Genomic DNA, 22478 nt, shown 5'->3' on the forward strand with positions numbered 1-22478 from the left:
TCACACACATATTTGATACTTCTGCTTTAACACATCTTGTTGTGTCTGCACACAAGGAGGAAAAGAAACCCCACAACCACAAGTGTTCTTAGTGCTTTCATGCGGTGAAGGAATATTCTTAAGAACATGCAACTTATTAGTCTTGCCTCAGTCTGAACACATAAATTACACAAAGGAAATATATAGGATGATCAAAAGCAGAAGTTTTACAGTCGTTTTGATGTGGACCCTTTTGTCTACAATAAGTAAGTACTGATTTCATGATCTTTGTACAGTACAGTGCCTATCTCTCTCTCTCTCTCTCTCTCTCACACACACACACACACACACACATACACACACACACACACACACACATTCACATTCTCAAAAATAAGTAGCCTAGCCTTAATGAATGGGAAACCAACCTACCAACAACCCAGGGTCTATTTGTGAATGATAAGGGGTATACGTTTTCCTTTGAGATCATAACGACATCAATCGGTGCAGTTATGAGTAACACCGGCTATGCACAACCGGAGCATGTAGAAGACCTACCCTACTCTACCTACAGTACTCTATGTGCCACTGTAGCCAAATAGGCTCAAAAATCATTACATGCACGTCCATGCTGTGGAGAGCATCTCTGAGACAATCTGAAACATTTAAAGTATGAGGACAGGGTTTATTAAAGTCATCTTATGAGGAGAAAGTCTGTATAAGTCAATATCCGAACTATCCTCTGAGTCATTCCGTGTGAAATCACCCAAATTCAGCTAAATTTGGCACGTCACCCTTTCCAAAAAAAATCGGAAAAAAAAAAAAAACAATTCACAGGTCTTGACCACACCTATGCATAAATCGTAGTATCTGTATAACTATTTGTTGCAAAACTACTGGACTTTGTGACACATTCATTTTAAGCATTGTGGGGAACAATCCTTTTTGTTCAACTTCCAACATAATTGTATTATTGTAGTACGAGAGATATGCGAATAACAAACACACAGACTGACATTCCTGTCATTTCTAGATATACTGTATACATAAGTGCTAACCCTGTGTTATTCTGTCTTGTTTCCATTTCAGCTCCAACTTCACATGACTTGGAGCACTACTCTGACTTCGAGGATTTTTATGGTGCGTTGATGTGTTAGTGAATGAATGCCCTTTTTATGGACTAGAGGAAAAACATTAACATTTTTGTTGTTCTTTTTCAAAAGATTATTCTCTCTATCACCCTATAGAAAGTCATCATACCCCTTTGAAATTGTTTTTTGTCTTACAGCCTGAAATCAAAACCCATTCTGCAAAATTCTTTTTCCAGTTTTATATACAAATTTAGCTGTACAACATCAAAACAATGGGAAAAAAAAGACAACAGTTCTGAAAATTAATCAAAAAAAATGGAAAAACTAGAATAACAGGGTTGGAAAAGTCACCATACCCCTGATTTAATACTTTGTAGCGCTTCCTTTTACTTTCATTATAGCCATCAATATGTTTGGATATGTCTCTATTAGCTTTGCACAACTAGATTGGGGAAAAAATAAGAGTTTTTGTGAGTTTCGTCACCCTTTCCAAAAAAATCTGATTTTTTTTTTCACAGGTCTTGACCAAACCTATGCATTAATCTTAGTTTCTGTATTTGTTGGAAAACTACTGGACTTTGTGACACATTCATTTTAAGCATTGTGGGGAACAATCCTTTTTGTTCAACTTCCAACATGATTGTATTAAATAGTACGAAAGATATGCGTATAACAGACACACACTGACAGACTGACATTCCTGTCTAGATACAGTATACAGTATACTGTACATAAGTGCTAACTCTGTGTTATTCTGTCTTGTTTCCATTTCAGCTACAACTACTTGGAGCTACTACAATGACTTGGAGCACTACTCTGACCATGAGGATTTTGATGGTGCGTTGATGTGTTAGTGAATGAATGCCCTTTTTATGGACTAGAGAAAAAACATTAACATTTTTGTTGTTCTTTTTCAAAAGATCATTCTCTCTATCACCCCATCCATCAAAGTAAGTTAAGCATCTGATTTACAGCACACATTAACAATATTCAGATTGTAATGTTCATGGTCCAATATTTGTTATGAAATGTATGTGAAACTAGATGTACCGCAAAGCGGTACAAAATATGACTGTCGTGCAGTCTTGCACATTCTCTCCGCAAAAATAAATCATGCTTGTCAATTTGTTTCCATCTCCTACTCAACATCTCCTCTTCAACATTCACGTTTGTTGCCCCTCCAAACCTCTGTCAAGTGACTTTTTAAACCTTATTGACTCTTTTAATCTTGTTCAGTCTGTGACGGGCTCCACTCAAGTACTTCCGGCACACACTAGATCTGGTGCTATCTTGTGGGCTTTCTGTGCGAAATCTAAAGATTCATGACGCTGTTTTCTCTGATCACATGCCTGTATCATTTGATTTCCCTTTACTCTCTCATGACGTTAAAGGTTGCGCCTCTGCACGCCGGCGCCGTATTATTAATTTCACCACCGCTACTCGCTTCTCTGCTGCATTTGAGAGTGCTGCTGAGGCTAAATCAATTCTTGCAATACTTTGTCTCTAAAATCTCCAGTATTAGAGCTCTTATAACCCCGCCCTCTTTTGACCCTTCCATTTCTACCACCTGCGCTGCAACTTTTAATCAATTTGAGCCTATATCACTGTCTAATCTGAGTAAAACCATTGGCCAAATGAAAATCTCATCTGGTCCAACAGACACTGTCCCTCCTCTGCTTATTAGATAGACAATTGAGATTACAGGTCCTAGCATATTATCCATTATGAACTGTAGCCTTGCCTCAGGGACCGTCCCAAAGGAATTTAAGCATGCTATTGTACAGCCGTTAATTAAAAAAAACTAACTTAGACACCACAAACCTCTCAAACTATAGGCCCATCTCAAAACTCCCATTCCTGTCTAAGGTTCTTGAGAAACTGGTGCTTCAACAACTGCAGTCCTTTTTAGATAAACATGGTATCCTGGAACCTCTCCAATCTGGTTTTAAAGCCCTCCATAGCACTGAGTCTGCACTTCTTAAGGTTTTCAATGATCTCTTATTAGCCACAGACTCTGGAGATCCTGCTATTCTGGACCTTACCGCAGCTTTTGACACGGTTGATCATGATATCTTAATCTCCCGTCTGGAGCACTGTGTTGGTGTTAGAGGCACTGCTTTGGAATGGTTTAGGTCCTACCTAACAAACAGAAGTTTCTCTGTCTGTCTGGATGATTCAACATCCCCCTCTGCACCGCTGCCCTGTGGTGTTCCCCAAGGGTCCATTTTAGGACCTATACTCTTTTCCCTATATATGCTGCCCCTGGGATCCATCCTTAGAAATCACAACATATCCTTTCATTGCTATGCAGACGATACACACATTTACATGCCACTTAAACATAATGATTCCCACTCCTTTAAAAATCTCATGGAATGCCTTGATGACATTAAAGCCTGGATGGCTTTACATTTTTTAAACTTTAATGAAAAGAAAACCGAGGTCCTGGTTTTTCAGCCCAGTACCACCTCTAACACATATGTTGACCTAGGCCCCCTGAAACCATATGTGAAAGACACAGCAAGAAACCTTGGTGTAATTTTAGATCCTCATTTTAAAATGGAAAAACAAATCAACATGGTTGTCAAGTCTAGTTTTTTTCAATTAAAGGGATAGTTCGGGTTTTAAGACACGAAGTTATATGGGTTCCCTGTCAGCAACGTTGTGCATCAGCACTGACTTACCCCCCGACAGCGTCCTGTGAGCCGAGATCCAGCCGGTTTTTTATCGTTTTTGATGCAGAAGAAAGTAGTCCGGCAAGTTGCTGGGGTCACGAAAGTAAAGTGTTTTTCTTCTCAAAACCATATGCGTTCAAAAGAGTGATATATTTGCACCACAAAAACGTTGTCCAGCTGTCAGTAGCGCGCAGTGATAGGAATCGAGAAAAATAGTGCCAAGTGATAACGAGGTTTGAATTTTTCCTGGACAACGTTTTTGTGGTGCAAATATATCACTCTTTTGAACGCATATGGTTTTGAGAAGAAAAACACTTTACTTTCGTGACCCCAGCAACTTGCCGGACTACTTTCTTCAGCATCACAAACCGGCTGGATCTCGGCTCACAGGACGCTGTCGGGGGGTAAGTCAGTGCTGATGCACAACGTTGCTGACAGGGAACCCATATAACTTCGTGTCTTAAAACCCGAACTATCCCTTTAAGGCTTTTATCTAAGGTTAAGCCCTTTCTATCCTTTAAAAACTTTGAGAAGGTTATTCACGCCTTTGTTTCTTCTCGCCTAGACCACTGTAATGCCCTGTATGCAGGCGTCAGCTGCTCCTCCCTCTCACGCCTTCAACTAGTGCAGAATTCTGCAGCCCGCCTTCTCACTAGAACACGAAGGCGAGAGCACATTACACCTGTACTTGCAGCTCTCCACTGGCTCCCAATACGGTACAGGATACATTTCAAAATCCTCCTATTTGTTTTCACAAGCACTACATGGTCTTGCCCCCTCTTATATATCAGATCTTTTAAAAGTACATACACCTTCTAGGGCTCTTAGGTCAGCTGACCAACTCCGCCTAGTTGTTCCTCCCTCTAGGTTAAAAAGCAGAGGTGACAGGGCTTTTGCGGTGATTGCACCTAAACTGTGGAACGAACTGCCACTGCACTTGCGCCTGGCTCCCTCCTTGGCTGTTTTTAAATCCCATCTCAAAACCCATCTTTACACTCTAGCATTCAATTCTATATGAATGTTTTATTTTATTTGATCTGCATTTTTTCTGTCTTAGTCACTTTGTTGTCCTTTTTGTTTGTTTATTTATGTCTATCTTTTTGTTGTCCTATGTGTTTGTCTAATCCAGTCATTTTTAGCTTGGTTTTGTTCAGCACTTTGGTCAGCTGTATTTGTTGTTCTTTAAAGTGCTCTATAAATAAACGTGACTTGACTTGACTCCATCCCCAGCTGCGACTTTTATGTATGCAAATTAGTGTGCTTTTGTGTATGTGTACTTCTCTGGTCTGTGAGTGTCTTTGTGTGTGTGTGTGTGTGTGTGTGTGTGTGTGTGTGTGTGTGTGTGTGTGTGTGTGTGTGTGCGTGCGTGTTTATGTGTGTGTGTGTGTGTGTGTGCGTGCGTGTGTGTGTGTGTGTGTGTGTGTGTGTGTGTGACTGCAATTTATTGTATGGTCCCCCATGACCCAAATTACACAAACCTTGGCATACATTCAGAGTCATAATGATCCTACACTTCAAATTTTGTGCAGAATTTGAACCTGTCAACCAAAGATACCTGTGATTTTTGCTTTTTCATTTTTGACTAGTGGCTCTGTACATTAAATTAGTGATTATGGGATGGGTTGACATGGTCCTTAGGCTCTATGGTTCTTGAGATATTCACAGAAAACTGTGTCTGGCCATCTACAGGCCAGTTGGTGTACAGTCACTAAATGTACACATAAATTAATTTATTGTATGTTCCCCCATGAACAGAGTTCCACAAAACTTGGTGTGCATTCAGAGGGTGTCATAATGATCCTACAATGCCAATTTCGTGCAGTTTTGACCATGTCCGCTAGAGATACCTGTGATTACAACACTTGCTTTGTACATCTTTGCTTTTTCATTTTTTCCTAGGTGGGCCTATACATGAAATGAGTGGTTATGGCATGGTTTGACATGGCCCCTTAAGACCACCATACAAAAAAGGCTCTCGTGATTTTCACTGAAAACTGTGTCCGGCCACCTAAAGTTCAGTTGATGTACAGTATAGTAGCATAAATTAATTTATTGCATGGCCCCCAATGAACGTATTTCCACGAAACTTGCATTCAGAGGGTGTCATAGTGATCCTACACTACCAATTTCGTGCAGTTTTGACCATGTCAGGTCAGAAATACCTGCGATTATGACACTTTATTTTTGCTTTTTCATGTTGGCGCTATACATAAAATGAGTGGTAACGTTACGCAATGACATGGCCCCAACTTACGGGAAATGTGGTCCTCCTAGGCCCTTCAGTGCTCCAGATACTCACCAAAAACTGTTTTCCAGTCCGACTGGGTGGGCGACGGATCAAAACGAAAAACAATGGCGACATGCTATCCATGCGAGGCTACATGCCATCAAGTTTCGTGCACCCCGGTCTTTCAGTCTCCTGGGAAGCCTTGACAGAAATTAGATTAGAAAAAGAAACAACTCAGGGTCTACGTGGCGGTCATAATAAGTATGACAATAAGTGCTAAGTCTGTGTTATTCTGTATATCATTTACACATTTGAGTTGCTTATATGGACAGCTCCCCTTAAACACTCCCTGATTGCTCAATCGGTCTATCTAATAGTTAAGGGAGAGATTAGGCTAATTTACAAACATGTTTGGTTATTTTGTTTAGTGGTCAAGCCGTAGGCATACAAGCAACATTTCCATTTGATAACACTTTAAGGTTACCTGTTGTGAAATAGATTATTCTGAAAACTAGATGTAGATCTAATCAGACCCCTCTGACCTCTTCCAGGCTTTGCTATCTGCAATGATATAGAGTATCAGTGTGGGGATGGAAGGTGTGTTCCCCAACACTACATATGTGATGGTGATCCCGACTGCATTGACTGGAGTGACGAGAACTGCAGTGGGTGTAGTTGTGGTTAAATAGATATGGGATCTACTTTAGTTATATTAAGAGAACTACTTTTCTGTTATGCGTTTGATTTGATATAGTGCCCATCTGCCCATTGATACAATAGGTATAAAGCAGTATACAAATTGAATGTAGCCTACTGAAGTGAAGTTTAACCCAGGAAAGATGTATTGTCACTTTACTCTGGTGTTCATTGATTGTTCGTTGTGAAGTGAAGAACAACAGGGTATACTTTCCCCTTTAAAGGGATATTCCATAATTTGGGGAATTAAGCTAATTTCCACCTCCCCTCGAGCAAAACAACTGATTTTTTTACCTTTCTCTCATTCATCCAGCTGTTCTGTCAGTCTGGCGATACAACTTTAAGCTCCAGCCTAGCATGGATCATTGAATCAGATTAGACCATTAGCACTTTAATGTCTAGTGACATTAATGTCTAGTGACATCAACACTTTAATGTCTAGTGACATCAAGGCCATTTTATGTTAAATTGAAATACATTTCTTACATACGGTTCCTTTAAAAGTGACTAAGATTTCCGGTAATTTTCCCATTTAAAGTGTAACTGCACCCTAAAATATGTTTTTTTGAGCTGTTGATTGATTGAAATTACTCATAAGTGGTGACCTACACTATTACCAGGGTTAATATTGACAAAAATCGTGTTTCCCGAGAAAAGTAACATTTCGTATGATTTTGTATTGGAGATATAGCTCTCCGCGCCCTCTACAGGTTAAAACATGCCATGGCATTTTGGTCCAAAATGCTATTGGAATGCTGACGTAGTCCTGCACTTTTCTGTCGAGACTACGTCACCGGGTCGTTACAAATTAGGAATGAAACGCCCCAACACCTGCTGCCCTGATTAGCCTACCTGTGATAAGCCACGTCTGCAGCACTCATTCCCAAATTGACACGAAATCACCATGGTTGATTGGCTGCAGCAGTGCTGCACTACCTTCCAAATTTCAGAACGTCCTGCCCATTTTGAAAGCCTTTTTCAGAAATGTGAAGTGGTTGGAGTTATGGGGTGCAGTTACACTTTAAAACTTGTGCCAATTTTCTAGGCTGATGAGACATGGAATTATACTCTCATTCTGGCGTAAAAATCGAAGAACGTTGTACCATGGGCGCAGTGATATCACACATGACCTGAAAATAGTCCCCATAACAAACAGTAGTGTGTGATATCACTGCGTCCATGGTATGTTCGCAACGTTCCTTCCCTATTCCCTTGGGAAATTACTTATTTCAACACACTTACCCTGTTGTACCCTGGTGTCTACCGAAAGGGGAGGGTTCAGGGATCACGCTAAGCTGTTTTCCAATCCATGAGGTTGAATCAACGTTATTGTAATTTTAAAACCTTTTTTTTACCACGACCGGAATGTGTCAAAGTCATCATTTTTTTCCCAACAAACCAACCAGGAAGTAAACTAAATTGACCATAGAACATTTGTATGGAAGTCATTTTCTGTCCAGGAATGTGTAGATTTAACTAGATCAGCAACAGCGCCATCTATCCTAGATTGTAATCCACCCATTGACATGCACTATAGAAAGTAGTGTCGACACAACTTTGAGGAGGGCTACACCTCCCTGACTATGATACTGTAGTTGTAGTCAAAACAAATATTTAAATGCCATGGTATTTTCATAATAAGTGTGTGTATGGGTTCATAGAAATTGTTACTCATATTTTCTTTGTATTTATTTGTTAGCACATACAATTTAAACTGAGTGTCAAAGCACTTCTCTTGTCCATTTCAGCCTTCTCCAATCCTCATGTCAGGGTGGCCAGATGGATGGACAATGATGACAATGTCATGGTTGGATGTGTCCATGAGTGGAACCAAATCGGTCATTTCTTCTTGACCGTTACGGGAGGAACAAATATCACCATAGTTGACCCACACATCATCACAGTCGAAGCAAGCTTCTTTAATATCACTGTGACCCCACCTGTTTCAATCACCTGTGTACTCGACATACTTGGACAAAATCTTACAAGTGAAGAGTACACACTTGGTGCACATTACGGTGAGTTATGGCTTATTATGTTTTAAACACCACCTGAGATGTGTCTTATCAGAATTGCATTTGCTGCAAAGGTTAAACATGTCATGGGACAGAACAATAACCTGACTTTCGCCAGATCCTGTAGTTCGCTGTCTGCTTCACACAAGGATCTAGGACTTCTCGATAGGAGATGTATTTATGAAAGCGGGTCCTTGTAAAACATCCTCGCATGTGATTTGATAAACCACTTGCCTGTTATCTTGAATGACGTGCTAGGCTTCTTCAAGCTCTTGCCAAACCCGGTCGGAAGAAGAGTAAAAACATCCTTGCCACCAATAAATGTCTTCAAAACTATTCTCTGTTAATCTTTTAAAGAATGAATACTCGATAGATTCGACAAAACGGTTAAAATAGCAGAATCAATGTCAGCACAAGACTCCTCGCTGCGTGCCGCCATTGTTATTTGAATCAAACACTCGCTTCGGCGCTCCTGATTGGTTGCTCATTTTTTGATCACTGGCAGGGGTTTGGATTGCCCTCGCGTCCAGACCCTTGTGTGGAGCTCAGCGAAACGCCTCTGGTGGAGCATGGCGGAACTACAAGGGTCTGGCGAGAGTCAGGCTAACAGAACAATGCATTAGTGGTAAATGTTGTGAGAAACTACGATTAATCTGACTCCATAAAATGAATCAGTTGACTTGCAATACCATTTTGTCTAGTAGCTTGTTAGTGGCAAAATAGTGGCATAGCACACCAGGAGAGATATATTAATGATGGATGAATGAACAGTTTAATAAACAGCCGCCCAACTGGAGCCAATTTCAATCACACTGAATGCAAAGTACCACCAGGTACTGTAACACTACACCAAGTAAGTTGACAGTTGAACAGACAAAAAGATAAACCATGAGATAGTCAAATAACCCCAAACATGTTAGATGCTAAAAAAAAAAAAAGAGAGAGAGAGAGATTTGGTAGTTTGCAAACAGAGTGCATTACTGCCATCTGCTGGAATCTGGATGATGTGATGGCAACTGTACCCAGTAGCCTCGGTCTGTCTCACAAACATATGAATAAGGTGAATGCCAATGTCCTTCTACCCAGCTGGCATGGGGGCTAGATGTCTGATTCAGAATAATACAGAATAATAGCGGATCTACGGAGTCGGGTCAGATTTTTTGCTCGGAGACTCGTGCAGAAGTCTTGTGGTATACGACTTGACATCACAATCATATTCTCCAACCACAACGGTCTCCCTTGCAACAACACAAGAGCCGAATTTTACTCTCATTTCAAGACAGAAACACTAAAACATTTTCCTTCTTGCTCAACCATACCAAGCCATTCTATTAACATAATTTACGCGTTTCCTGTATTTGCTTTCCGAGCTGATCTCATAAACACACTTTTTTTGGAGGTTGCCATTTTTAAAGTTGGGTCCTCCAAGTTTAGAAACGGCATGAAGGCAGCATGATTGAGTGTGATTTGTTTACCTTACACACTGAAACCTGATCAGTGGGTTTTTGCCGAGGGAGGAGTACATACTGCATAACATGGATGAAGCCTGGACACTGACGAAAGGGAGCAGTGGATATATTTTTATATGTCCTCCTTGTAGATTTTGGAAACAGACTGTGCTATTTATATTTGTTTTAATTCTCTCAGGTTCAGAGCCACAAATGCCACCAGTGTCTCTTTCCTACCAGTTGTTTGCAGGATTCATTGGATTTGTTCTCATCATCATGACCTTGGTGGTTATTGTGTTCACCTTGAGAGGAAAACAGGCAGGTAAATGAAAACAGAATGCAGTAGACCAACTTCAAAATTCCCTAATTACAATGTAAAATTGGATAAAAAAAAAGGTGTTTGATTGTTGATAAGATAATGTTAAATGCTAAATAATGCATTTGAGCCGCTATTGTCCTATTACACATACTGTTGTATGTAATCATCGTCAAATCAGCAGGCGATTGATCAAATCAGCGCTGTGCAGATCTGACTGAACGTAAGTATGTTTATATTGAAAGATTCAGCCAGATCATGTACAGCACTGCAAGGTCGAAAAGCCTGCTGATTTGACGATATCGGACCAGGAAGCCATGGCAATTTCTGTAGAAACCCTCACTTACCCTTACTGCATAACTAAACTCATTAATATTCATGCTTGTTGGTTATAGCTGGACCGGACAAGACCACAGAATGCAACATCTATGAGAAAACGATTACAGTGTGATCTTTTATTATGAACATGTTCCACTGAAATAAATTTGTTCTGCATTTCCTAGTTCCTCAGTGGTGCAAAGTCCCTCTGTATACATGCAACAGTAAACGTGTAGAAGATTGAGATTTCCGAGAGGTCTTGTTTATTCATCAGTGCTCTGCTAATTATCAATGTTTTCTAAGAGATTAGATAAATATCCTGTCCACCTGATGCTGTATTTTTCATCTCTGTTATTGATGTACCTTGAGTTACCTTGTTGAATATTAACCCTGATTTTCCTAAAAATTGTTAAGTATCTCCATGTATGTACACAATAAATAATAATATAAAATAATAAATAAATAAATAAATAAAATCTGCCTTCCTCTATGGGAATTTTAACACATAGGGTTAACATCGGCGTTCCAATACTTATGACCCCTATATTTTAAGGAAAAGGTAGCCTAACACTTTACGATAAGGGTACATGAATTCTCATGAATTAATGCATGAATCATGCATTACTTCATCCCTGAATATATCATGAATCATTATGACTTAACATGAATTCACTGATTGTCATTAATGAATTCATGCATAAACAACTCATCATCTTAAGCATTAAGTACGCTTGGCACATCATCATGAATCATGATTAATTAAGCATGGTCATGATGACTTTTTGTCGGACAAAATCGTGGACATCACTGTCATGGAGAAAAAAGAAAAGTAATACCAGATGAATTCATGTTAACTAAATGTTATGAATTATCATGAGTTAATTCATTGATGCATTAATTATACATGAAAATTTAATTAACATGTGAAATTTTAGCATTGCATGATATTGAAGAGAAAAGCATATGTAATATAGGAAATCAATAAAATACTTGGGCATTGATGTGACACAAGACATTGTAACAAGACAACAGATTAACTTCCTTCCAAGAATTAAGGCTGGCTTTACACGACAACGCTCCCGGGTGAAACCGACAAAATATTTTATCAGATGTGCCTTTCGTTTAGACGGCGACAGCGTTTTTGGGGCTTAAAAACGCAAAAAAATGAACCCACCCTCCAGAGTGGAAATCTTAAAGACGCTCCACCGTCGCGTTCCCGTCTAAAGGGTTGACAACAGGGGGTCAGGATTTGGAGGGTTAGCTTCAGCCAGTTAGCATGTCATTTGGCCGCCGACATCTTTGAAAAAATGGCGTTCCATGGTTGTACCATATCCGGCACCAGCGCATGCACGAGACAGCTCATGCACGAGCTGTCTCAGCTCATGCACGAGTTTCGGTTTCGGCACGAGCGTCCTCGCGCGTCCATGTTGATAACGCATTCTAGAAGACATAAATAAAATGACTGACGACTAGGATTAAGTTACCTATACTTGATGCCTGTTCATTATCCTTAGCCTACACCAGGCTTTGTGAATAAAAGAAAAAAGCAAATGTCGTTCTAATAGGTTACTATTATTTGCATTAGACTATGTATGAGTTGGCAAGGTATGATAAGACATTCTAGGAAATGCGAAGAAATTCTCTAACTAAACCCAATTATTAACCTACTCGCTGTCGTGTAGGCTAGGCTATGAAAACTATTTTAAAACGCTCAGCTGCAGACCTGTAGCCTAGTTCATAACAACGCAGCGTTGGGGGTCACAGCCTACAGTAGATAACGGCAAATGTTTCCGACAGTGACAGCAGACTTAAAATGCATGCTGCTCGAAACATAACACATGGATGCGCGCTTCTACCGGTAAGCCTATAATATGCGTTGGCTTCATTTCGTCTGTCTACAAATGTAGGTTTAAACTGCAAATTCACACTGGGTGCAGCACAAATAGCATATCTGGTATCCACACGTTTCTTACATCCCATGTCTAGCCTACTTATTAAGAGTCATTTCGTCGGGTAGACAGCCTATTGCGCACATAACATCCTAGGCTACAGTCAGTTCAAAGCATTTACTGTGGGGATCATATTTATGTGTATGCTAAGTGAATTCTTGCTCAATATTGACTCGCCATGTTTATTATATCATGACATATGAATATCACATTATAGGATTTCGAGACAAGGGGCAAACTTCTCCACCACCATCCCAGCTCAAATAATTAAATACATTTGCGCCTGTAACGATAGGAGCGCGTTCACGAACACCTTCTCTCACTCTCCAATCTTCATCAACGATGTACCTATGTTGTCTCGTTGTAACGTGGAACCTAATTGGCTCATTCTAGCTGGTGACGGAAATGGACACCCATGGAACGCCATTTTCTCAAAGATGGCTGCGGCCAATTTCAAACTTTTTTGGCTGAAGTAGCTAGCCTAGCATCGGCCATTGAAATGAATGGGGGCGGGACTTAGTCCCTCTCTCCAGTTCTTATAATACCTCCATGGTTGACAACGCAAAAGTGTGCTCGAGCTGCTCACGCTGGCTATCCTCGTATACGCGTTGACGTCATATACATGTGCAGTCCAGCCAAAAAATAACAAACATGTCGGATTATTTCCATCAGTCAGACATTCAAGTGGCCTTAGCTGCTTTGATAGCTATTCAGGAGTCCTTTCAACAAATAAGCAGAGTAATTACTGATATATCAGAACAGAGAAGGCGAATTAATTACTTGTGATCCATTTGCAACAATAGCTCAACCTCCTCGTCTGTCCAGACAAAGTTGTCTGTCTTGGCTCGCTTCTTCGCCATGTTTTGGTTTTTGACGGTGGGCTATTTTCTTTTAAGTCTATGGCTATTTCGCGCTACTACGGAGAAAAGTAGAAGGAAGTTTCAACGCATGCGCGCGCTCTTGGTGTTGTTGTATGGCAGTGCTCCACAGTATCACCTAGCCACCTGGCATGCATACTGTACTACATCAAATTTCACACACTTTTGCGTCACCGTGTGCATGCAGATTTCCACCCAAAGACGCTCGTGGAAACGCGAAATAAAAAGTGGGAACCCAACGCCACTTTTGCGGATTGTGTTCAGATCGTTGTTGAGTAAAGCTAGCCTAAGAAGGCGCAAAATGCTTCAACGTGATCTATCTATTCAGGGAAGAATTCTGTTATCCAAAGCTGAAGGTATTTCTAGACTGGTGTATCCTGCTCTTTCTTTGTTTGTTCAGGATTCAACCCTTAAGCCCAACGCCCACCAGAAGCGGCGTTCAGCGGTGTTCGGCGGTCTGGGCTTGCCGCGCAGGATTTTAGAATAGTTTTCTATCTCTGTGCGGCTGCTGCGCGGCCGACGTTTCCAGTGGGCGATGCTCCATTGAAAACAATGGAATTCTAATTTTTTTCGTGGCACAGCGCGCCGCGTACGCTTCTGGTGGGCAATGGCCTTTAAAGATATCATCAAAATGCTTGTTAATTTCACTTGGAAAAATAAGAAACACTTACTAAGAGAAGATATTTTGTCAGTACCCAGAAAAGAAGGTGGATTTGAATTGTTCAATTTCATTGATTTAAATAATACTTTTAAGATTAAATGGTTAAAAGAATGTCTCAAAGCTCCACAATCTATTTGGTTCTTTATTCCATACAATATCTTTATGAAGCAAGGAGGTCTTCACTTCTTGCTTTCTTGTAATTATAGTCTCGCCAAACTCCCGATAAAACTCTCTAATTTTTATCAGCAAGCTCTCTTAGCTTGGAAGTTATGTTACTCTCATAACTTTTCACCACACAAAACAATTCTATGGAATAATGAAAATATAACAGTAGGTAACAAATCTCTATTTAAGCAAAATTGGATTGATAAAGGTATTATTTATGTTAATGATCTTTTTGAAACTGATGGAGCACTGCTGATGGAACAACGCTTTCTTAATACCAAATCGTTCCCGATTACAAGTAGAGAGTATAACAATGTTCTCAAAGCTATTCATGTGGGCCTATCCTTCTTGATGAAATGCCACCTAAGTTATCAGGAATCATTGAGACTCAACCCTCCTCTGATGATTAATGGTACTGTATCAATATCTTTGACTCAAAATGCAACAACAAACATATACGTAATACATTTTATGAAAAAAGGAAAATTTCACTTAGAGGGAAATCATACTGGAGCATCACATTTTCAGACATTTGGTGGCAAACAGCCTGGTTGTTACCACACAAATATTGCATTAATAATAAAATAAAAGAAGTTCATATTAGGATTCTTCACAACATTTACTTTACCAATGTACATCTCTCTAAATTTCTTCATATAGAAGATAAATGTTCCTTTTGCAATACAGAACCTGAATCATTGTCTCATTTGTTTTTCAGCTGCAAGCACTCTGCTAAATTTTGGGTTGGATTAGAGATATATATTTTAATCAATATGAATGAAATCGTTGAAATAACACATAAGAATGTTATCTTATACTTAAACATTCAGATCCTAAAATTTATATTAAGCCTGTTGTATTTTATTAGGAAAATTTCATACATAAATGTAGACATATGAAAAAGCCCCCACATGTGAAAGCCTTTATATGTGAATTTGATATTTATATGCAAACTTTAAATTTGATATTTTGTAAAAAAAAAGTGAGAAAACTTTTATGTATATACATATGTACCATACATTATGTAAAGAGGATTAATATTGCCATTTCTTTCTTTCTTTCTTTCTTTTCCTTTATTGTACTTTGATTTCATATTTCATATTTCATTTTTGTGTATTACTGTTGAACCTGTTTCATCTATATCTCCCATTAAGCTTTGGTTAATCTCTACCGGAAGGTAGCTGTGATGATATATCTTTGTATTTTCACATTGTTTCAATAAATTGGTTAAAAAAAAAAAAAAAAAAGACCAACACTAATGAACGAATTGGATAATCACATCTAACAGGTGTGGAAGCACACATGCTAATTTTATAGCAACTCAGGTGTGCTATAAAAGGCAGCTAATGAGTTCACCTGTTTTCAACAAAAATGGATGGAGCTAGAAGAAGAAGAGTTACACCGCGTTCACACTGTCTATGTCCGTCGACGGATCACGGAATGTCTGTCTGCCGTATGTATATTTGCATACACGCTATCTGATTGGCTAACGGATCTGTCACTGCCTGAAAAGTTGAACATTTCTCAACTTTTTTGACAGAGGCAGCGTAGCTGAAGGAACGGACGGACCCACAATTCCTTTAGAGTCCGCCCCATGCAAAGTCGATGAGATCCGTTGACGGACGTACAGTAGACAGTGTGAACGCCCTATTAATGAGAGGGGGAGCTCAGAGAGGACATGAAGGAGGTAGAGGAAGAGGAGAAGGGGGTAGAGGAAGGACCCTAGGTAGAGGAAGAGGTAGAGAATGACTTGATGGAACCTATCCTGAACAAAGACGAGGACCAAATTTGACTGAAGAAATCCGTGCAACACTTATTGACCATGTTATCAACCATGGACTGACACTGATGGAAGCTGGTCAAAGAGTTCAACCAAATCTCAGCAGAAATACTGTTGCATCAGTAATTCCGTCATTTAGTCGAGAAAACCGGTAAGCTAACCACACAGTACATTGAAACTGATGCTGTACTTAAAGAGGAACTATGCAGGATTGGCGATTTCATCTCTAGTTTCGGTTTCGTTTTTCGTTTTTGCTCGTTTTATGCTTGCATATTTCTCTGCAGCGCTTCCCGGACAGCTTTAGAGTGTATATTTATAGGCTATATATAAATATATAAATTGCCAGCGTGGTTCTTCTTGTTCCTTACGCGTCTCAGACTTCCAGATGTAAACAAGGAACGATCGTCTCCTGCAGAAACTGCAAGGTTGCAATAGCGGATAGGGACACTGGGGGCGGGAGGAAATATTACTGTTTTCGATGAAACTGGTCAGTCAAGCAAAACAACGATTTCTGAGCGATTTTGTGACTATGAAAAAGTTGCATAGGGGCTCTTTAATACAATATAATATTGTTTACTGTGACATGACAGTTGGCTGCATTTTTTTAGGATTGAGGGTCGAGAGCACCAGGGTGGAAGGGGCTCCATGTTCACTCGTGGAGGCCGCCATTGTGAACATGGTTGTGATCAATAACTGTATCAAGCTGCGAGAAATCCAAGCCAACATCATCAATGATATTTTCAATAACGTCCAACGAGTCTCTCTGTCAACATAGGTCGAATTCTCAAGAAAAATCAAATATACATGAAGCAACTGTATCGGGTACCATTTGACAGAAATTCAGAAAGAGTGAAACATCTGCACAATGAGTATGTGGAGGTATGTATTTTTCATCTTACTATTGTGCACTGCATAATGTTCTGGCACAAAACAATACACAAACAATAGTGCAATAGCTATTGAATAGCATCCTATTGTCTTTTACTGTGTTTCAGAGAGTCTTGCAAATGGATGCTGAAGAAATTCAACATGAATTTATACATGTGGATGAGGCTGGATTTAACCTTGCAAAAACAAGAGGGAGAAATGTAATTGGACACGGGGCAACCACCAATGTGCCAGGGCAGCGAGGGGGTAACATCACCCTTTGCGCTGCTATTACACAAAATAGGGTCCTCCACCACCATGCAAAGCTGGGACCCTATAATGCAAATCCAATACTTGCATTTCTTGACAGATTGGACATTGTCACAGCATTAATCCAAGAGGACCAGGGGTGCGTTTCCCGATAACGATGGATAGACGCACTTACGAGGGTTTTCTACGATTCATCTTAAGATCGATCGTTTGGTTTTTCCGACTGTTTCCCGAACATGCTCGTAGCGTGAACTGCTCTTAAGATGCTCTTAAGGGGAGCTGTCCACCGAAGCAGTGCTGAATATCTCGTAACTCTGTTAGGAGGAAGACATGTTAGCACGAAGATGACAAAGGCGCGGGTAGTGGATGCTGAGGGTGCTGCACCCCCTGCTATAGCAAAACAATTATTTTCATCAATACAGAGTTTGCCATAAGATAGCATATTTTATAGCCTATATAGGCAGATACTAAAAAGTTATGAATAGCTTTGAGTATAGATATCCATACATTAAATCTTCTACAGCCTAGCTATAGAAGTAAGTGAAAGTGACGTGACTCTCTGGGAGAGACGTCACAAGCAGGGTAGTTGACTAGTTTCGAGTCGCAGAAATTATTAGCCTAGAAAAGAATATTCCAAGAGTAAATTAGATCCCAAACCAACCCCGAAAATCTTGCTTTGCTTTTGATCGGTAGGCTATGCCGGTCCAAACCAAATGCATGTTTTACAATAAAACACACATACAAAGCACTCAGAGAGCGCAAACCTCCGCTAAACGGACACATAACTGCCTCCAGTATCCTTACGGATCACTCAACGTCCCTGAAAATGTAATCGAAATCCATCTGTAACTTTTGGAGTTATCTTGCGAAGAAACAGACAATCAGACAGACAAACCAACAAATCCCAATCAAAACATAACCTCCTTGGCGGCAATAAAGACCTGTCTAAATTCGAAACCGTTGTAATTGGTCACGTGAAAAGAGTTGTCTATTTAATGGCCACAATCAACACAGAAGGGTTTGGACAACATGGAAAGAAAGCGCAAATAGTATTTCCGTGGAGTCGAAGTGCGCCTCCTCATTGAGGAGATTGAGGTGCACAAGCACGTCATTTTTGACCGATTCAAAGGTGCCCACACCAATCTGCAAAAGCAGATAAAATGGCAGCCGTCACTGGGATCCGGAGGTCAGGGCCAGATTTACGGAAGAAGTGGCAGGACTTCGCCAGTCTGGCCAAGAAGAAAGCTGCAACAGGTGGAGGCAGCAGCACAGCACCTCCCCTAACCCACAGAAGAGATGGCCCTGGGTATCCTGGGGACCACTGCGTCGCTGGGGATCCCTGGGGGCATTGATGTCATGGGGGGCATCGAACATGAACGGCCAGGGACCTCAGCAGAACCACCACCCCCACCCCAGGAACACAGGACTCAGGAGGCCCTTCCACAACATCCCTCCTGCTGCTGCCTCTCCTGTTCCTGTTGCTGGTCCTGCTGGTCCTGCTGCTGCTGCTCCTGCCAGTGCAGCCAGGACCTGGTGCAGCTTGAGAAAGAGAAGCTGGAGCTGCTGAAGGAGCTGTGTGGCATCGCAAGGGAGGCCTCCAAACACGATGCCACTTATCAGGAGCAGGTTCTGGCCCTGAAGAGGGCCAAGTTGAACCTCCTGTCTCGCCAGATGGCTTTGGAGGAGGCAAAGTTGGCTCGGCCCACTATTTTGGTGCCCATTGTCGTTGCTGACCAGCAAGGTGATTCATAATTGTGTGATATTGTGATTGTGCGATTGATAGAAATGAGCCAAAAAGTTTGGATTGATTGGTCTTTACTTTGGGAATGCCATTTCACATGCGAGAACAACAATCCCATGGAGGTGTTCAATGATTGTGCGATCATTGACAGATACAGGCTGCCGAGGGAGGCTATCCGGCAACTCCTTGAGGCCACCGCCGAGGACCTGACACGAGCAACTCGGAGGAGCTTTGCGCTCACAGCGGAAACGCAACTTCTGGTCGCCCTCAGGTTCTACGCCACAGGGAGTTTCCTCCAGGTCGTGGGTGATGGGCATGGCCTATCCAAGGCCTCTGTGTCACGGTCCGACTCCTCTTCAGTCCAGGCTTCGGCTGGATGAGCCTGAGGAGGACGAAGAGGAGGCTGCCGGTGTGCCACACGAGGGAGGACGTCCCGACGACCAGCCTCAACATTACCAGGCTGGTATTGAAGCCTGCCGTGATGTGATCCACGCCTTTTTTTAATGGGTTATTCCCTACCCACAGATCACTGTCACCAATCACCACCAGCACATCTTGCATCCTCCCTATGTTTTGCCACTGCCCTTCGAAGTTCTCTCCTACACCGTCTGCACAACTCTCTCATATTTTGTTCTCCGCCCCATTCTCCTGTTGCCTGTTTTGGTTTTTTTTTGGCCACTTCATATATATCTATATATGTATCTATATGTATAGGCCTATAAATGTTTTATTTTTTTATTTTTATTTTTCCATATTATGTGTCCCCAAAAGGAGAGGGAAGGAATAACACTTTAACAACATTGATAAATAATTACTGCACCAACCACCTAAACCTACCTAACAACATAGCCTATATAAACTCACACAAGTGAAGTCAGTTTTATACAGTGTCTTAACGCATTTTGCAGAGGTCTTACCGCATATGCCTCAGTGGAGTCACCAGCAGGAAGTTCGGTGACATTCCATAGACACGTGTAATGTCACTGATATTCCTGCTGGAGACTCCACTGAGGCATATGCGTTAAGACATTCTTAGGCAGTAACGAGAACTCTGGATCACTCATAGATCTACGAGTGTTTTCACGATGCTCTAAAGTTACGATGGTTTCGGGAAACAGTCGGAAAACCTTAAGACGTTCGTAAGAGGGACTTTACGACATTGTCGTTTGGGACAATGTCTCATTCCATCGGGCTATTCTGGTCCAGAATTGGTTCCGTGAGCACCCTGAATTAAGTCTTTACCTTCCCTCATGCCCCCCTTTCTGAATCCAATAGGAAAGCTTTTTTTTTCAGCATGGTGGTCAAAGGTATACAACCTGTGACCCTTTGACCGTTTGCCCCTCATTCAGGCCATGGAGCAGGCCCGTGGCCATATCGAAGCAGCTTCTGTGCAGGGGTGGATTCGTCACACGAGCCGATTCTTCCAACGATGAAATCTTATGGCCTGATCAAGCCAGACGGAGAGATGATTAATAGTTACAGTATCCTTGTTGCTTTTACAGTAGTTTTTCTTCAGAATCTAGGTGCATGTGCTTCAAGCAGTAATTTTTTTATTTGTCTACAGACTTAATTTGTTTAATTGATTTCATTGTTGGTTGATTAACTGATTAAGGTAAGAACTCAGGACTAGGTCACGTTTCAACAGGGAGTTAAAAAAGGAGTAATTCCAAAACACAGGAGATCCAGCAAACTCACAGGAAAAGTCCAAAACACAGGAGGTTCAGAAAACTCAACTTAACTGGTAGTAATCCAAACAAACTCCTTTGGAGAATCCGAGCTCACGCAGGGAGTCCAGGAGAGTGTGTCCTCTCAGACGAGGCCAGACAATAGACATTTTTTAAATGTTCTTTTTACTTATACAGAGCCAACACCGTTGTTTTCAAAGTTCAAACTTCAAAAGTCTTAGCTCGATATATTTATAGTTTGTTTTTTACCTTTGAAAATCATTTTTTAAATAGCTGTGTTTATACTGAATTATAATAAAAAGTCATTTCATTACATCCACTTTACTCTCATACAATTATTGTGGAGGATCTCTGGGATATAACCATATGTGCCACTTTTGCATAGACGTTTTTAGTTAGATGAAAAACTGAAAAAATCTCAAGGTATAGCTGACTGCCTCAAAGTTCCTGAAAAGGTCCTGGACCTCCAAGTGTTAAGCTACCTTACACTGACAGACTTTGCAAAGACTTGGAGAAGACTACAGTCTCAGACCCTCTCACATCTAAAGACAATTCATCGAGTTTCTAGTCACAGGCCAGTCTCATATTAGGATTTTGAAGACTGTAGGTCACTATTTACAAAACTGCTACTAGATTCCTTCAAATTATTTCCATCGTGCACTACATATCAACAGGAACTATACGATAGCCTACTAATTTCAAAGTAATTTTTTCACGTTTCTGCAGCACTGTATAATGTGTGTCATCCCTAACAGATATAGAGCTGCTAATAATTAGACTAGTAATTTATAAGAAATGAAATAACAAATAATCATATAGGCTACAGCTGGCGCCTATTTTGCCCCTTCCTGTTTGGTGTTGGAGCAAGGTCACTATTGGTTTTTAATGTTCACGTCACTATTTGCATGAGCTACGACTGAAAAGACTTCCGATAATATCAGACATGTTTAATATTGTCGTAATGGCAAAACTAGAAAAAGGCTGACTCCGACGGACTTAAAACCGCTAAGATTGGCACCTTACACTAAACGATTGAGTTGACAGAAGCGCCGCGATTCCAGTACAACTCCCATGATTTCCGATTTTGGAAATTTAGTCGCCGACTGTTAAAACAGACCAAAATCGTACAATGTAAGCCAGCCTATATGTGTGTGTGAACAGGGCCTGAGAAACCATTTAAAGGCCTTTGCAGGTGTTTTGCGTTAATTAACTGATTAGAGTGGGGCACCAGGTATCTTCAATAGACCTCTGAAGTTCGCCTACAAAAAAGCCACCATCTTTGCCCAAATAAGGAGATCCGGTTTCTTGAGATTTTTTCTATGGGAAAATAACATGGGGATTTTCAATAATCGCACCTGTTAAACTCTCGCGGGAATTATGACATTTGAAATGCAGACGTTTTGCACTACAGTTTTGTCCACTGCCGTCTAGTGGATACTGTGATCTTCGGCAGGTGAAGACGGCACACTTTGATCTTTGCTACCCCAAAGCTAACTTACAATGCAACTTGCCATAGGCAGTTAGCTTCAATTAACTCCCAGATGTCCTTATATGGGCAAAGATGGCAGCTTTGGATCCTTTTTGTAGGCGAACTTCAGAGGTCTATATTGAACCTTTTTTTTTTTAGATGTTATCGTTTTATTTCGAGATCATATCTCGTTATTTAAAGATAATATCTCATTATTTTGAGATAATACACATATGTAAAAAGAATCTT

The 22478-nt window shown here is 40.7% G+C and overlaps 1 protein-coding gene across 1 annotated transcript; it reads left to right on the plus strand.

Annotated features, from left to right (window-relative positions):
• The first annotated feature begins 82 nt into the window (after positions 1 to 82).
• LOC134086888 (uncharacterized) lies at positions 83 to 11217 on the plus strand. Its single transcript, XM_062540077.1, has 7 exons — positions 83 to 245; positions 1069 to 1119; positions 1845 to 1907; positions 1991 to 2020; positions 8417 to 8686; positions 10331 to 10453; positions 10843 to 11217. The coding sequence occupies exons 1-7, from the start codon at positions 188 to 190 to the stop codon at positions 10896 to 10898; spliced, it is 651 nt and encodes a 216-aa protein (XP_062396061.1). The 5' UTR covers positions 83 to 187; the 3' UTR covers positions 10899 to 11217.
• Positions 11218 to 22478: the final 11261 nt, after the last annotated feature.

Source organism: Sardina pilchardus, chromosome 7, assembly GCF_963854185.1.
Source record: "Sardina pilchardus chromosome 7, fSarPil1.1, whole genome shotgun sequence".
Lineage (NCBI taxonomy): Eukaryota > Metazoa > Chordata > Actinopteri > Clupeiformes > Clupeidae > Sardina > Sardina pilchardus.

Excerpts from the sequence above, each read along its gene's own strand:
- LOC134086888 (XM_062540077.1), top strand. The coding sequence starts at position 188 with ATGATCAAAAGCAGAAGTTTTACAGTCGTTTTGATGTGGACCCTTTTG. Across the intron at positions 2,021-8,416 it reads CTATCACCCCATCCATCAAA|CCTTCTCCAATCCTCATGTC; the intron begins GTAAGTTAAGCA and ends TGTCCATTTCAG. Across the intron at positions 10,454-10,842 it reads CTTGAGAGGAAAACAGGCAG|CTGGACCGGACAAGACCACA; the intron begins GTAAATGAAAAC and ends TGTTGGTTATAG.